The 18,276-nt window shown below is 44.3% G+C and overlaps 1 protein-coding gene across 2 annotated transcripts in view; it reads left to right on the top strand.

Moving 5' to 3' along the window:
* Nucleotides 1-18,028, top strand: part of LOC133346422 (thrombospondin-3-like) — a 75,932-nt gene extending 57,904 nt beyond the window's left edge. For both annotated transcript variants that reach the window (XM_061557980.1, XM_061557979.1), the window contains 7 exons: nucleotides 1,626-1,819; nucleotides 4,238-4,416; nucleotides 5,809-5,857; nucleotides 7,064-7,260; nucleotides 8,270-8,442; nucleotides 12,380-12,519; nucleotides 13,876-18,028. In XM_061557980.1, coding sequence (XP_061413964.1) covers nucleotides 1,626-1,819; nucleotides 4,238-4,416; nucleotides 5,809-5,857; nucleotides 7,064-7,260; nucleotides 8,270-8,442; nucleotides 12,380-12,519; nucleotides 13,876-13,934 — 991 coding nt within the window. In that variant the 3' untranslated portion in view covers nucleotides 13,935-18,028. The remainder of the gene's footprint in view (nucleotides 1-1,625; nucleotides 1,820-4,237; nucleotides 4,417-5,808; nucleotides 5,858-7,063; nucleotides 7,261-8,269; nucleotides 8,443-12,379; nucleotides 12,520-13,875) is intronic.
* Nucleotides 18,029-18,276: the final 248 nt, after the last annotated feature.

Raw genomic sequence — 18,276 nt, 5'->3', positions numbered from 1 at the left:
AAAAGAGCTATTTAGCTAAGTAGGGTCTTACCTGATAAAATAAAAAATAGTTCATAGTTTAGTGTGGTCGCAAGAGTGTCTAGCTTCTGTAGAGAGAAAAAAAACTGAATAATGAGAGTGGAATTTCCACTGCTGATTTCTTAGGATATATATATAAAATATCTTAAGTTATACTAGCGCTGCCCATGCATTTGCGCGGGATACATGTCCATTGGTGGAGGGTGGGTGGGGTTAGGCATAATGTCAGCGCGACGCAGGAACCTGCCTCAGAGTTGTGGTGTGTGTGCTGATGTCACCACCGCACACCAGCCAGGCAGCCAGCCAGCCAGCAAAACATTTTTCGAATATAGCATGATACTGGGGCTAATTGATGTACTGGAAGAATTTCATTAAAATATGAATAGAATATTGAGAGCAGCAGCAGTGTTAGAGGGTAATGTGCTTTGTAAGGTCGTGACGCAGAAGAGCGTGATATGCGTGTCACGTTGCTGTTGCGAGTTTGGAACCAAACATGAAGACCCCCCAGCCGCACTGAAAAAAGTGAGTGGGCCGAGGAAGGGCACAGCACTGCAAGGAACGATGGGCAATGGACAGGACTGATGGTGGAATGGCAGCCAAAGGAGAAAACGTGCCCGAGAAGGCAACCACCAGATGTAGAATGACGCAATCTGTTACTGTATACGTATGTATGTTGAACTTCTGTCTCACCGTACATAGCCGACCGTGCTAATCTGAGTTGAGGGGTAAGGACAACAAACTAAACACACAAAAAAACTGTTTGAAAGAAATTGGTTTTCAATCCAGATTTAAAAGTGCATAGGTCCAATAGCTTCCTAATATCGATAGGAAGAGCGTTCCAGACAGCCACAGCAGGACATCTAGAAGTTCTCGATACAGTGTCTTTGTTCGATGGTTCGCCAAAAACCGCTGCTCGGATGGCCGGAGTTTGCGTGATGGTTATGCAGGAATCAGATGAAATGTAGCATCACAGGCCCACGGGGATGACAACAGCATGAGGAGGCATGTACTCAGCAGTAGATGGACAATGATGATGATGACGGTGAAGTTGGAGTCAGGCTCTAACGTGCGTGCTAGTGCTGTGGGGCATGGCCTACCAGGAGGGGGACAAAGGTCCCCCGTGTAGCCTTCACAGACTGTTGGGGCAAGTGCTGTTCATGAGCACCTATGCAGGGGCGGCATGGCATACGAGGATGTAGGTGATCAGCACCAAGCCCGGACTTCTGGTACTCATTTGAGGCTGAATCGACCTAGGGGAGGTGCCAGACCGGTTCAGATAATCGTCACCGGTGTTGACCGTGGGCGGGAATCGAACCCTGGTCACCGGGTTCGTAGATGCAGCACACTAACCGCAGCACTACCTGCTGCCCACGAGTGTCCGGGTGGTGCTCCCTTCTCCACCCTCGTATTCAAACTGCCATGCGCCACGTATCGTCCACAAGCCACGTGTACAGAAACAGGTGTGCTGGTACAGGTGTACAGGTGGGGATGTGCAGTCGCTCGGAGCTGTCACATCCGTCTTTTAGATGCAGCTGCTAATATATACACAGCAGCGGACATGCGTTGACGCAGCGCGCTCACCGCCACTTTGCTGCCGCTGCCCACAGTGACGGGGACGGGCACCAGGACACGCGGGACAACTGCCCCAGCGTGCCCAACAGCTCCCAGCTGGATACGGACAACGACGGACTGGGCGACGAGTGCGACCACGACGATGACAACGACGGCGTCCCCGATTACCTGCCGCCCGGCCCAGACAACTGCCGCCTCGTCGTCAACCCCAATCAGGAGGATAATAACGGCACGCGCTGCGACCGTGCACGCACGAGCTTTACCCAAGGCTTTGAAACAACACGTCGACTTTGATGTAATGGGATGAAAGCCAAGGCTCCGGGCAGCCAAAGCCGGGCGCAGACCAATTATTTTACGTGCCCTCCTCCTCCTATCTCCAGCTCCACAGGGATTGCCAATTTCCTCGTTTTGAGCTGCAGATATGTGGTAATGGCGCTACTGACATTATCTGTGATGTCAGCACAAATTACGGTTACATCATTATGGCGTCATGATGTATGCGTTTAAGTGATGTTTAACAAAAAAAGTGCACTGTCAGTCTGTCAGTAAAAATTACAAGGTTGGTAACCTAAGAAGATATGAATGCATGGAATTTGTGTAGATTGACGAGTCTGCTAACCCCAAAGATTTCCAGTGTCCAAATAAAATAGGGATTTTTTTACAAAATGCATTCACAGCAGCTTACAAAGGGCAGCTAAAACATTGTGAAAATAATTTAACATGAGAGTTAAAGTATAATGTTGGGCTTATTTTTTACTCTTTTGTGGACTCATCGTATATAACAATATATGCAAAGATATGTTAGGTTATTATTTTGAAAATTATCAGTTTGTACTTGGGTCTCATTAATATGCTATTTAATATGTTTTCGACAACCCTTCTTAACGCTTTCCAACTAAGGTTTAAAGCGTCAATGCATTAACCATCTCCGTCTGTCAGAGGCGGGCGGCCACGATAACATTTGTACAGATGTTATTTTAAATAAGCATTATTGCAATGAAGGATGACCAGCCAAAATTTTACAAAATACGTCATCGTTAATCACACGGGCCCCTTCAATCGTTGCGTGATGCTACACCGTCACTCGGTGAAAATGGAAAGTTGAACCAAAGTTGAATCTGTCAGTTGCTAGTTGAATCTATCAGTCATAATTGGCCAGTACGAGATACGTCATCGGCCACTACTACTTATTGAGGTCACCGATACTTTAATGTAGAGCTCCATGTTGTGGAGCTTGTGTGGTCATATTACCTCATCACTGCACAGCGTGGTCTGGCGAAGGCCCTGAACTATTCAGATATCACACCGATGTTAGACATTGTCAGAAGTTGAGCTGAGGTCACCAAGTTCATTACAGAGTGAACAATCCACTATGCTCCTGCTTTCCCCTACATCTCCTTAACAAAAAGGATACAAAGTTTACTTTCAAATATAAAAAGCCATCAGAACAGCTGTGATTGCTTATTCTGCAAAATACGCACTAAGTGAACAAAGCTTATTTGAGCCCAATTAAAATCCTGAGGAAAGATGTCATTTTTCCAACTACTGCTGTTGGTGCAAGGAGATGAGATTGTTCGGATTTACCAGCATTTGTGACCCTCTGTAAGAATTGTAGCAGTGGCTCTCCTGTCCAACTATGCCCCCTCTCTACAGCTCAGCATTTGTGCATTTCTGTAAAATTTTGAGCAATATATATTTCAGCAATTAACATGCTGCTGAAACTAATTTCCCACAATATTAAACAAGTTGCTACAAGCCAACCATGTTGGAACACTTACGTAGTTGATCAATATAAAAAAATTGGCAATCTATTGCTATTTCACCACTAATTGGCCAAGTCTAGATGGTGCTGCGTTTTGATCACTTAACAAAATCGTAAGGTTGTGAGTTCAAACCCTGGTCAGAGGACTATTCAGCCTATCATCCCTCAGGGTCAATTACAATGATACCACTTAGGAATGTGGGATTTATGCCATTGCCTCAGGGCCACAAAGTGACTGTCTCACACTCATTGGAGCAGGTAATGACTATACAACTTTAATCTATCTTTCTTTTCCTGGAACTTATTTTTATTTTACCAGATAAGGTCCACTGAGCTACATAGCTCTTTTTCAGAAGCGACCTGGCCACAAATGATAGCTCAACGAAGTGGGTCATCATGTGGAAATGTATAGCAGTCAAATACTCTCAATATATGTTTCTAAATGAGGGGGAACAAAACCGGAGGACCTGGAGAAAAATCCAAGTGACCGTGGATAGAACATGTAAACTCCAAATATAAAGATGTCAGGGCCAGGATCGAACCCTTGATGTCCGGTATACCAGGCGAGGGAGTTAACATCTCACCACCACGGTCAGTTCGATCGCCCAGAGGGCATGTTCCTCAAATCCTCCCACCACTTTCGACCCAGCAGTACAAATGGCTACATTGGCAGGGCACGTGCAGTGGGACATAGAGTGTGGGCACTGCCACCTCCACCAAGATTTCTGGCGAGCGTGGGAGAGTAAGCCAAACGTCCTGGAGAGCTGCCTTCCAGAGCTCCTTCTGGAGGAGGGCCTTCTGCCAGCAGTGACACGAGCAATCAATCGCAGAGCCGCACATTGACCGCTTATTTGAGAGCGTGCGCGTGTGCCTCCCGGGGTGCAGGTGATGGCGTGGGCGACGTATGCGAGAGCGACTTTGACAACGACTCGGTGATCGACCGCATCGACGTTTGCCCCGAGAACGCCGAGATCACGCTCACCGACTTCCGTGCCTACCAGACGGTGGTGCTGGACCCCGAGGGGGACGCGCAGATCGACCCCAACTGGGTCGTCCTCAATCAGGTGGCGCTCCCTCCCGTCGCCACCCTCCGATGCAAACATCAAACGCCACGCAATGACAAAGATCCCCCCCCCCCCCCGTAATAGCCTTCACAGGCTGTTGGGGCAAGTGCCGTTAGCGAGTAGCACCTATGAAGGCTGGCACGCCACACGAGGGGGTGGGTGGCCAGCACCACGCCCGGCCGCCTTTGTCTCCCCAGTGGCGATGTTTACTACACACCGCACCAGGTACTCATTTACCTCGCCTGGTATACAGGAGGTCGTGGGTTTGATCCCAACCCTGACGCCTGTAAATTTGGAGTTTGCATGTCTCTCTCTCCTCGTGGTCGTGTTGACTTTCCTCCTGTTCCTCCGGTTTTTAATTCCACATTTAGAAACATTCGTTTAGAGTATTTGGCTACTATAAATTTACACGTGATAAGTCACTTCGTTGAGCTGTCATTTGTGGCCAGGTCGCTTCTGAAAAAGAGCTATATAGATCAGTGGGCCTTACCTGGTAAGTAAAATAGTTTACTTTTACAGTAGTTGAAGACAGATGGAGATTACTCTATGTATTATACTGCCATCTCGCGGCGAATCAGGGTATAGCATGATAATTGTTTTTTACCCTTTTATCTGGCAACAAACCTGACACCTTTTTTACAAGGAGTCATGTTTGCATTGACCACAATACCTGCGGTCGGAATGCAAACAAAAAAACACAACTCTGATAATGTATGCGCTGTCCTTGAAATTGATTGGTCCACACCCGAGACAGCTTTTCTTAGAGCCTAGTTGACACGTGGTGTTGGACCAGATGACACCAAAAGGCACACAACTCAAAGACAATGCACCATCAGAGTATGAGAGCTCTGGGTAAAGCATTTACACCATTGGAACATCCTTTGCCAGTCGAATTTCAAGACGTTTGTGTGATCCACAAAACCTAGCCTCCATAGTGCTGCATTATAAACGTGCACCACCACCGCCTGGCGAATTAGCCAAGAGTGGATTATTAGATGCCGAATGTATAATACACATATCTTATTGTGTGCAGCTACAATTATATAATCCAGGTGCATAAAACTATTTTAATAAGGACACACATACCTTGAATAGTATCCGTGTCAAGGCTAATTTATACTTCCAAAGGTTACAGCAGTTGTCCTGTTTCAATACATATATGTAGGGCATGTATACAATAGGCATGTGCCATGTGCACAGGTAAAATCACAAGCCTCCTATTTCTCCATCAAGTATTTGCGTTCTGGTACAGGTGCGCATGCACACACATCCGTAGGTCAGCCATCCCTCTAGATTAGACGCTGTCAAGACAATATTATCCAGTTGTAAATGTGTGTGGACTCGAAGGGTTTAAAATATGTATGAAGCATGCTTTGCTGTATGTGACTGCAGGGCATGGAAATTGTCCAGACTGTGAACAGTGACCCGGGCCTGGCAGTGGGTGAGTGTAACCCACCGTGTGCGGTCACCTTGGTTGAAGTTTGAATGGCTCCTCACACTCTCATCCATTATAATTATATTAATGCCCTATTTTATCAGACAGAATCAGTGTTTTCATTTATACCAGAGGAATCTGATGAGCTATGAAGCTCTATTTTTTTACAGGTACCCTGTAGGGGCGATTCAGACAATGGAGTCCATGATAAATACATTTTAAACTGAAATTGCTTTATTGGGAAAATATACAAAAAAAATCTTTAAAGTCTCCTCATGCTGTATTGAGAATTTGGTTGCATTGATATTCATTGGAAATTTTCAGTTACTGGTAAAAATTGGATATTCCTACAGTGCCGATCACTCTCACTGATGGCTAAAATCTTTGATGGTGTATCGCTGAGCAAATGGTTGCTTTACTCACTGCCTATAGATCCTGGTGTAGATTAAACATTGTTGACATACTCTTCCTACTGTGGGAATAACTTGATGAAAGTTTTCAGTTAACATTTCACACAATAGTGTTTAACCGTGTTATCAACAAACACATATTGTCCAATTTACTTAATTTTGGAGGAAAACTGTTACAGACAGGATGGCAGGCCAGGACGTCAAACAACAAAAGATGGCTCTATAAGAACCCAGATTTACTTTTGAACACCATAGAGAAGCTGCCGTAGGCCAGCGTCTAGGGGCTCCCACCTCTTCCAAGACATATGGCCAGCGTGAAAGAAGAGGCCAATGCAGCCTCTAGAGCTCCATTCGAGTGGAGACCCTTCTACCAGCAGTGGCGTGCACCTTTACGAGTAATTTCAGGGCTTCACCTTCACCTTCCATTGTAAATGCAGCTCTGATTTGTATTCATGTAAGGACTGGTGCTTATTGTCGTGCATTCCTCATCTGACACAATAATGCACAATCATGAAGAATTAAAGTTACGGCAACTTTTATAACGGAAAGTTTCATTTTACAACTCTTTGTTGAAAAAGAACCGCATAAACAAAAATACGTGGCGGAATAGCAATGAATACAGAGAATACACAAACAATGTTATTAAAAATGCATCGCTCAAGGATCCAGTAATGGCATGATGCAATCGAAGCACAAGTTCTAGTAAAATGTCGATGCTAATGAGCACATCAGGGAAAAATATATATAATAAAATTATAAACTTTCTATTGAGATAATACATCATGTGCACACATCCGCACAGGCTACACGGCTTTCAACGGCGTGGACTTTGAGGGAACCTTTCACGTCAACACTGTGACGGACGATGACTACGCTGGCTTCATCTTTGGCTACCAGGACAGCGCCAGCTTCTACGTCATCATGTGGAAGCAGACGGAGCAGACCTACTGGCAAGCGACGCCTTTCCGCGCCGTGGCCGAGCCGGGCCTGCAACTGAAGGTGACCGCGCCTAGAGGATGGAACATTTCGCCGCAACGACGAGATCTTGGTCATGACCAAAACGTGTGGCCGCTATCGCTAGTGTCCACATGTATGTATGTACGTTGGACTTCTTAGGCGCCGTACGTAGCCAACTGTGCTAATCGGAGATGCGGGGAAGGACAACAAACTAAAGACAAAAAGATGTTTAGAGAAATTAGTTTTCAATCTAGATTTCAAAGTGCATAGCTCCAGTGGCTTGCTAACTCACGTCTCAAATTGCTGGTTCAAGTACAGGCAAGTTTTAGAGATTGTCTTATCGTCATACGTCGTTCACGTGTCCCTTCTTCTGACTTGTTTCTTTTCCTGCTTCACGGTGTCTTTAACGGTCGATCAAGCTACAGGGCACCTGTACAAATAGGAATCTACTCAATGTTAGAAAGTAGATGCCAACAGTGGTGAGTTTATGATTCACAATATTAAAGTGTATTTGAAAGAATACTACCCGAGCAAACAATGTACTTCACTTCTTTATCACTATCAACACTCATTTGCATTTAATTGCAACACGATTTGTGAATGAAAGTTTTTATTAAACGTCTTTTCGTAGAGAAATGTATATTAGTTGTATTAAGAGTATGAGTAAAGAGTGACCTAATTTTCTAAATTGTACCCAACAGTTTGTATTCACCCTTGCAGCAATTACAATAGCCTCACCTTACCATATGAATAAAAAGTGTGCTGTACTTGGCCCTTCCCCCCTCTCCAACCATTATATAAACGGAGTGATAGCTCCTGCAATCTCTCATTTACTTGATACAGCTGTCGTGACTGTGACGGTTCCACCTGAAGACGGAGGCTTGTGTTGCCTCCGAAACGTCGTGATTTTTATTTTATTTTACTTTTTATTCATTTTAATGTTTTTACCTACGTGACTTTACCAAAAAAAACCTAAGAATATAATTACAATTGGTTACACAGTTGACACTCACAGTTTGCCTCACACCTCATCTGTGTTGTTGCTACACAGGCCGTCAAGTCCAAGACGGGGCCCGGCGAACGGCTCCGCAATGCCCTCTGGAACACGGGTGACACGGGCGACCAGGTCACACTGCTGTGGAAGGACCCGCGCAACGTGGGGTGGAAGGACAAGACATCGTACCGCTGGCACCTGGCTCACCGCCCGCAGGTTGGCTACATCAGGTAAGAGATACAGCGACTGCTGCTCAGCACAACCCGCCCAGGGCTGGGGCAGTTCCCATGGGGAGTCACGGTTCAGTTTCACAAACAGTTCAGAATTTCTGGTGGTTTGCCAATTTTTTTATCAGCTGAAAAATGACCTAGTAGGGAAACTTAAGAACAGGGAGCAACATTGCTCCCCCCCCCTTACTGGCAGACAAATCTAATGTTCAGGCCGCTGCTGCATGCACCTGATGTATGTATGCTGAACTTATTTCGCACCATACGTAGCCAACCATGATAATCGGAGGTGTGGGGGAAGGACAACAAACTAAACACAAAAAGCGGTTCTAAAGAAATGAGTTTTCACTCGAGATTGATAAGTATATAGCTCCAGTGGCTTCCTAATATGGGAAGGAAGAGTGTTCCAGACGGCCTGCAGAAGCGCATCTGAATGCGCGCGATGCAGTGACCGTCTTTGTTCGACGGCTAGCCAAAAGCCGCTGTGAATATGACCGGGGTTCGCGTAATGGTTTATGCTCCTTAACAGGATCAGCAAGGTATTGTGGTTCATTTGTGGCAAGCAATTTGTGTGTGATGAGTGTGCGACCCGATAATGGATTTGTGTGGCAACCGGAAGCCAGAGGTAATCTTTACATCTAGATTACACATTTTGTTTTTACCACGTGTTTTAAGCTAAATAAATAACCTACAAAACACCGGCTTGTAAAAAAACACAACAAAGTGCAATTGGAGTACAGGAATTACTTTGCAAATGTAGGCTATTGCCAACATTCTGGTTTCAAACTTGCTTGATAAACACCGTTTCCCCAGTAGATGGCGGAGGTGTTCCTTGCAAGAGAGCCACAGCATTTGAGATTGATCAGTTATAACCAATTATATGTCTAACACAGAAATAATTATAATGTATTTACAAAACAGTTAACATCCGTTAAACATCTGAGTTTTGTTCATTTGATTGTTCACAAAAATACGATCAGCTACCTGGGGGGTTTTCATCAGCTCCACAAAACTGTGCACAACCAAATGATGTATCCCGACTGGAAATGACCAAACCCAGACATGTTTCGCACACATGCATGTGTGTCTGCCTATGTTGTTGCCATGTTTTATCTTTGTGTATGTCTCTCTCTGTATGTTGTGTGCCTATGTTGTTTCCGTGTCTGTTTCCTTGGTGTGTGTCACGCTCGGTGTGTCTTTGTGTGTCTCTCTCTGTGCATGTGTGTCTGCCTGTGTTGTTTCCGTGTCTGTTTGTTATCATTCATTCTTACCTGATGATGGTTGCTTGTGTTGCAACCGAAACGTCATGTTATTTTATTATTATTTTACTTTCTACGTGACTTTACCGAAATAACCAAATAGCTACCTACGCTTGCTAGTGCAAGCCAGCTTGGGGTGGCATCCCTTCGTGGCCCCGAGTCGATGGTGGAAATTCATGAAACACCAACGGCCTCTACCTGATTATCCATAGGGTGACTACTGTTGCCTGCCTATGAAGAGCTTTGATGAAAGGCTGAGCCAGCCCCTACTGAAGATTGAACTTGCGAGTTTGAGCACTTTGTGTTGTAACTGTGCAAACCAAAATGTCACATTTACACGCATAGACAAAGATATAGCCTTAACAGGCTTTTGGGGCAATTGTTGTTTGTGAGTATCAGTTATGGAAGGCCGGCACGGCACACGAGGGGGGGGGGGGTGGGTGGCCAGCAATACGCCCGGCCGCCTTTGTCTCCCGAGTGACGATATTTACTACACATCGCACTGGGTACTCTCCTTTGAGGTTCAGACGACACGTGTGCACACACCGATGGTAATACACATTCCTGCGGAGAGAGCTGGTAGGAACGTTGGGTTGCTCACTCAATGGCCAGGGTCAACGGCGGCGTGGTGTATTCTACAAATATGCCCGACTGTGAGGGCGGGCACAAGCCGGCGTGAGTAGGTTAAACGTTGTGTTTTATAAGGGCACCACGGGGTGACCAGCCCCTCCCCACCCAGCCCCACCCCTCCCACCCCTCACCCAGCCCCTCACCACCCTTCCCACCCAACCCAGCCCCTCCACACCCTCCCCACCCAGCCCCTCCCCACCCTCCCATCCCCACCCAGCCCCTCCCCACCCTCCCCTCCCCACCCAGCCCCTCCCTCCCCACCCAGCCCTTCCCCATCCTCCCCTCCCCACCCAGCCCCTCCCTGCACGACGGACACAATAATCTCCTGTGGGCTGGTGTAACCAGGAGGTTCCTACCAGTGTAACATTGTGCAGGATGCACAGCTATCATTCGTCCCGGTACTGGGTGAAGATGTTTCCACTCGGTTGAGTCTTGCGTGTCGTCTCGTATTTCCTCATTCGTGGTCGGTGTGAGTTTGGTGAAGAGCGCGCCCAGGACCGGTTCAGATATCGCGCGCCGCTCATGTCAGCTGTGGCTGCTGTTAAATAATTAAACGTTTCAAACATTTAAAAAAAATATCCCATGACAATCTTTTTGAAATGTTAACGCATCCCAAATGTTGATGCGTGCTGTGCAATGAAACTGCTATCTGCTGGATGTGCGTGGAGGGTGTTGCAGATTGTGGCTGTAGATATCACTCAGAAATGACATACAATATTCATTATATTATAAATATCTTCTAATGTTGCTCTTAATAGCATCAAGTGAGAGAATGTCATATTGCCTGACTCCTCTTCTGACCTGTATTTTGGGACTGACTGCTATCTCAGTGTAGCTGTTCTTTCTATATACATATCCAAATATTTATTTTTATATTCATGCCTTGGTTTGTCAGAGCTTTCCAAATGAGTGCATCAGTTTCCACTGAATCAAATGCATAGCCCATAAAAGCCCAGCAGCAATTGATATTCATTTGTTCGAAATAGAGACATCATCGTGTTCGCTGTTAAGAAAACTTGACCTGGGCAGAGGTCATGTGGTGAGAAGGGATGACGGCCGATGGGGGAGGATGGCATTGGAATGGCAGCCCAAGAAGAGAGCACACCAGAGGTCGACCCACTGCGGAGACGGAGCGATGAGATCGGCTGGCGTGCAGGAGTGGAATGGATTGTCGCATCACGGGATCATCGTGGATGGCGATGCCCTGGGGAGGTCTTCATCCAGTAGTGGATAGACAATGCCTGATGATGGCATTAGTTGTGGAGGTGGAGTGGTGGCCCAGTGGTTAGCACACTGTGCTATGAGCCCGGCGACCTGACTTTCATTCTTGGCCACAGCCAATGTCAATGCTAAGTGATATCTGTACCAGGCTTGACTGTCCCCCCCCCCCTTTCCAACCTGTATTGACCTTCGTTGTGAAGTATGGTCAAACTCGCATGACCGGCATAGCACGGGAGCCTCTCTGCAGAGGGGTTATTTTACCAAGGGATGTAAATGTGCTGTTGTTCTTGGGTGTATTTAAAAAGACGAGCTGAAATGTCGACTGTTCTCCTCTCAGTACCAAAATATACTATCGATGGACTGTAATATACTTTTATCAACTGAAAACCACAAACATCCGGTTTTGAAATAACGCAAGTTGGCGGTAAGTGGGAACTTATTTTATCAATCTTATTTTGCAGTTACAAGCCAACATTGGGGGGTCAGACATTTGTGACGATGTGTGACGAGGGGGGGGGGTTGAGAAATGTGACGTCCATCAAATTGCGCAACTTTAAATAAATATAGACAACACGTTCTACTTCATTAAATATACTTTTTAATAAATGTTTTCTCCTACAACATCAGAGTGCAGCACCACATTAAATACGCACTACAATGACAATTGTTTAAAGCGATTTGAAGCATGTTTATATTTTTTTGGGGGGGGAGCAGAGCTTTGTGACGTCATATTTGAGAGGGGGGGGTCTGACTTTTTGTGACGACGGGGGGGAGGGGGTAAAAAATCCTCCAAACTCGCGTGACGTCATTTATGGACGGTCCTCTTACAGGGTGAAGCTGTACGAGGGCCCGGTGCTGGTCGCCGACTCTGGGGTCATCATCGACACGACGATGCGAGGTGGACGACTTGGAGTCTTCTGCTTCTCACAGGAGAACATCATCTGGTCCAACCTGCGCTACCGATGCAACGGTGAGCGAGCACGCTGCAGGAGCGTCACGAGCGTGGGGGGCAGGGCGTGCCTTGCCCCCCCCCCCCCTGGTGGGGGGCCCTTGACAACCACCGTCAGATCTGTTTTCAACAGTGTAAAAGAACACAAACTGATTTAAAATGCGGTTTAAATTTATTTTTTACGAAAATGCTTCCATTGACGTTCCACTTTGCATTCAAATGTACTTAGAGCAGTAACGTAATATTGCAAAGAGGCTCGACGGAGCTGTTGTGGCCGCATTTTGCGAAGACGGAGCGCCCCTACCACCTTAAATGTCGAGACCGTGAGCGTAACGATGTGATTCGGCAGGAGGAGCCGCGAAATATAGCCGAGGTGCGACCGTGCGACACAAATCAAATATTGGAGGTCCCAACTGATCGATTGGCGCACCCCCTGAGCTGATAACGGAGTTGCTACGCCACTGCCAATCTGGAAGCTCAACTTGTGCGTGTGAAATTTCGATATAAAGCTTTCGTGACTGCAGGGATTCATCCTCTTGGTTCTTTCGGTAAAGTCACGTAGAAGGGAAATAATAAAATAATAAAAGTAAAACATCATTATCTTTCTTATTTTATTATTTCCCTCCTACGTGACTTTACCGAAAGAACCAAGAAGTTGTGTGTGTGAGACAAAAGGATGATATTTTTAGTCCACTACTTGATGTATAATTCCGTATTTTTCCAAAACATGGATTCGTGGTTGTCTTAGAATTCAAGTTCCACCGAGCGGTCAGTGGGCCTGCCACAGAGCCAGTTTTCATGGGGGGGGGGGGGGGTCTTGCTGGTTTGAGTGTTGTGGCTGTCGACTCGTGAAGGTGTCTCAATAAACGGTGTCATCTGCTGAAATGTGGATGGTGAAAGCCCCTTGACAAATATGTAAAAAGTAGACGACGATCATGTGTGCCATCACAATAGTCTACATCCAAAGATTTGAAAGTTGCTTGGTTGCGAAAATTATGTGTTTAATCCGGTCTCCATAAGTGTTACAATAGACAGCCACTATTGTCAACTAAATTACAAATATGTTTGGTGAAAGGAATTGCAATGAGTTGTAAAACAAGTCACCAGGGGTGCACAGTGTGTGTCTAATGGCATCTGATTATATCGAATTCGAACCGTGTTGTGTGATCGAAATTAGGGATTTCGATCGGATCATTGGGGGGGCACGTGCCACCCCCCCCCTCCCCCACTTTGTATGCTATTACAAAAAAAATGTTGCTTAAACAGTTTTTTGAATATCACATCAACATTTAATAATTCATACCAGCATATTTGTATGAATATGTCAAGTTTTATAATGTAATAAAAACAACATAACTGTATTGCTTTCTCTTACAGACACTGTTCCAGAAGACTTTTCAGCATATCGTGCCATGCAAATTCACTTTCCTTCATAAAGCCAAGAGATAAACTGGAAACGAGCCTGTGTAAATGACTAACAATTTTTGAAACTGAAAAAATACTTAATGATCGTACAATTTATTCCTTTGTGTTGACAAATATAGGAGCAGTTGAAGTGCAGGACATGCTTATTTTGTTTTTGAATGTGGGATTTGTGGATGGAATTAAACGTTGTTTTACCTTATTGTATAAATGCTTTTAACATTTAGTTACAATTTTACTGTAATTTAGAATTAATATTGTACAGCTGATATTGCATTTTAATTTTTTTTTACTTTGACTTGTAATATGTGTTCTTGAATGGTTTCTTTCCCATTGTTTGGGAAATTATCTGATGAAAAAAATACATTTATACAGTCGTTTTATGAAACGGAGGAACACACGCTGGAACCTCCATCGTTCTACCTTGCAGAACGGAGCGGGTTACATCAATGAAATGTACATATATGATGTTTTTTTTTAAACGTGCATATGACGTCGACATTTTGAAACAGCTACAGAAAGATTTAACATGTGCTATTGTGTGTGTGGAAGTTAAGTGCTAAAAGGCGGTGGATGGATGGTTCGGGGGTCGGTGGAAACTGGAGGGGAAATAGAAGTGATGGGAAAGTAGTGACGATAAAGAGAGACGTAGAAACAGAGCTAAGTAAATGTCAAATAGAAACAACACGCTTGGAGGGAATGTCAAAATTCAATCGAGCTCACGAATTACATATCATTTGTAATTAACATTCCATCCCCACTCATAGGGGTGCCATGGTGGCGAGATGTTACCTACCTCGCCTGGTATGCAGGAGGTCGTGGGTTCAATCCTCGACCCTGAGGCCTGTGTATTTGGAGTTTGCATGTTCTCCCCGTGGTCGTGTGTTGCAATTCGATTTTATTATTCCCCGGTAGTCATACCGAAACGGCCATTTTTATTGTTTACAAGACTTTTAATATACCTCGTTTGTCAGAATAAATTGAGGTGACCTATAGCAAATGAGTGATATGTAGTTTACTTAGATGATTCAATCAGCATGAATGAGTGAATATCACACACTTAGGAATTAGCCATTCTGAAGCTTAGCAACAACACTTCAGGCAGCAAGCCGTAGCAATAAATGCTGGCTGCAACATTGACTGTGGGCTCTGTTCGGTTGAAGAAAAGTTGTTCCAAAATAAAATCTGACTAAATGAGCAAGTTGACGAAACATGTGCTTGCAGATTGCAAGCGGACTTGTTCACGCAATCGTACTGTGTGACCTTTGTGACCACATTGCTTCAAGTCAACAAGTGACTCCGAGTTGAAGTTTGAGAGATTTATAGGAGTAGGCGTTCACGTTGCTTTAACATTGTAGGTACGTTGCTTCAAGACAAAACGTCGGTGCAAAAATCTAAAAAATGGTCTGAGCCTCCAAAAGGGGACGTTCTATGTGCGTTTAAAGGAGATGCCAGCAGACACCACATGCAGTGGTGTGCTTGTGTGTGCCATTGCAATTCTCACAAGTTGACAGCCATGCAATATTTACACAGATATGTGCTGTTAATGCTGTTGGTGCTATTTTAATTGATAACATTTTTTTTTAGCTATTTTAGTGAACACCATCATGTCATTTGTGAGCACAGATGTTAGATTTGTTTCGTGCATAAATTATATCTGCAGTTTCCATGAGCTTTAGAAACAACCCATTAACAAGCATCAAGATCCAAAGGACATCAGAGCCGGTGAAATTGATGGTACCACTCCAAGACGAAACTTCCTCCAGGCTCCGAAACGAGCTTGATTGTCCTCAAAGGTTTCCTCTGTCAGTCTCTCTGAGAATCCGGCCTCACGTCTCCCCCTTTGGTTGCTGACCTCTACCTGTCCACCTCATTGTTTATCTCGGTCATTTCACCTCCTCGATCCAATACAGGTTCCTCGCCCGTCATATGTTTCGCTTCATCATTGAGTCCACAATGCTCTGCCACATTATATTCTGAATGCCAACGTTTCATTGTATCCTTCACCTGCCGTGAAATTGTTAAATCCTTCTGTACTGGAATGACCGAAAGCCTATGTCCCAGTTGGTTATAACCCAACTCTCCGACCCATTCGTATCACTGACATGTCAGATATCTACTGTCTGCTCTTATTAGCTGCTTTATGTCGTTCATTAAAAAACACGTCTCTGATGGTAAATTCACTTCATTTCCAAATACTACCCAATCTCCTGAATATTTTGGTCAATTGGCATTTAAGACCATATGCAGTCTGCAGTTTTTAGAGACGTGGACACATTTTTTTTTCCCTGAAGGATTCATCAGTGTCACGACTGCGGAGAGAATTATGTGGGTGATTCACGGACATGCAGTACTGCCAGTGAGCTCCACCTTGGGTTATGTAATTTCAGGTGACATAAGCAGGTGGGTAATGACTGATTTAATTGAAGAGAAGCAGGAACGTGGAGGTGATGAGAATGCGCCAATGGTTTTTGGGTTTTTCCCACCCTGAGGCAGCAGAATGTCCTGGCTAGAAAGCATAATTCGGTGGAGCACTGCTTCTTCACCTGACTTGAGGCCGTGGCATATTCCTGTCTCGATGTGACACAAATTCAGGAACATAATTAAAATGCATTTGAATGAAACATCAGGGCGATAAACTGAAACTGAATTAGATTTATGACGTTGACCTTTTGTTTCTGCCACTTTTCAGGTTTCCGTAGTTTCTCTGTGGTCTCCTCGCTTTTGTAAAAATGGGTGGAAACAACTGTCTAGAGCTGGGAATAATATAACAAGCTAGCGAGTCCCCCGAAAAGCACAAAGCAATACCCGTGCCTCATCTGCAGAGAAATGCCCTCCGCATACATATGGTATAGTAATGAACGACATTTGTCACTTAACAGGATAAAAGTGATAATCACAGCAGTGCCTACTAGCTATAATTTAGTTACGCGTAATTTGCAGTTCCATAGGGTTACATGACGGCCTTCAAATAATTCATGCTGACGTGTGGCTCCATCTGCAAGCGTGTACGCATATAAAAGTCATTATTTGTTCACGCCTGATGGTTTATAATTGTCAATCCGGTGCTTTTTCACGTTTTTATAGTTCATCAGTTCTATAGTCTACTCAATAATTGAAAACAATTGGATAGTATGTGTTTAAAACAGCACGTGTTTATTACTGCACTGCAGTTCTCAAAAGTGTAAATTCTCACTTGTAAATAGAAAACCTCACCCCCCCCCCCCCATATCTCCACCCAACACTGACACAATACACAGCAACTCTGTTGCTTATAAATATTTGATAAATGCATCATCACCCTCGTTATAATGTCCCTCATCTACACGTAATGTGCTGTATGCTGGAGCCTGGAATCGTCGAAACATTTTACCATTTTACAATCTCTAGAAATGTTATAAATGTTCTAGTTTCATTTGACCATTCGTGCTGATTTTCTTAACGCATCCTTTTGATTGGGAGCTTTCCGTCATGACAATGACGTCTTGGCACCGGGGTTATAAAGAATCCAAGCCAGCAGCCCCTGCCTCCATGACTGGCTTGCTGCCATTGAATCATTCTCCTAAACAGACTCCTCTCAAACCCCGTAACATGGAACTAAGGTAACACTGTCCACGATCTCAATTGGCACAGAGTGGATTGCAATTCAGTACATATTGGGCAGTGCAAAAGTCCTACACTTATTTCATTACTCCTAAGTTGGATAAATTACTGCATGAAATCGTTACCCTTTCAATTGACATTTTACCCATTGTAATGTGTGTATACTGTCAGAACACGTGGCAAGGAGGATTAATGAAAGCAATGAATGCATCAGGTTCAGATCGATGATGAAGGCCAATATTGTAACTTTATCAAACACGATGACTATTGATTATGCTTAATATGAATTGTAAAATGTATGTTTATTACAGGTGCTTGCATTATATGATATTTCAGGGTTAGTGTTGAATTTAATAATTCAATGCATTCGGTTGAATCACACCATGCAATGCAAATAACATGTGTACGTGCTTCGTTTGTAATTTGAAAGATCATGCACATTTTTATGAGAATCTCACTTCTGACATGTCTTTAAGAAAGCACAGTATGTATAAATGATATTGGGTTTTTTTTAAATAAAGCATTCTAAAATATTAAACTCTGCATTTAACTCACTCAAATACAAGTACAGCAAACTGTTGGGATTTGTATTGCACCACCTAAGAATTAAAGAGTTGATTAAACAAGCAGATAGTTTTATGAATGTATTGCAGACATTTGCAATTCAGTACGTTCTTATAAAAGCAGGTCGAGATTAAACACTTCATCAAATAAGACTACCATAGCTAACATATCTCTATTTGAAGCCTCACC

Source organism: Lethenteron reissneri, chromosome 24 (genome assembly GCF_015708825.2).
Source record: "Lethenteron reissneri isolate LAM-NWPU_2019-01 chromosome 24, ASM1570882v1, whole genome shotgun sequence".
Lineage (NCBI taxonomy): Eukaryota > Metazoa > Chordata > Hyperoartia > Petromyzontiformes > Petromyzontidae > Lethenteron > Lethenteron reissneri.
Note: the sequence above shows the minus strand (reverse complement) of the source record. Positions and strands in the feature narration are given on the sequence as shown.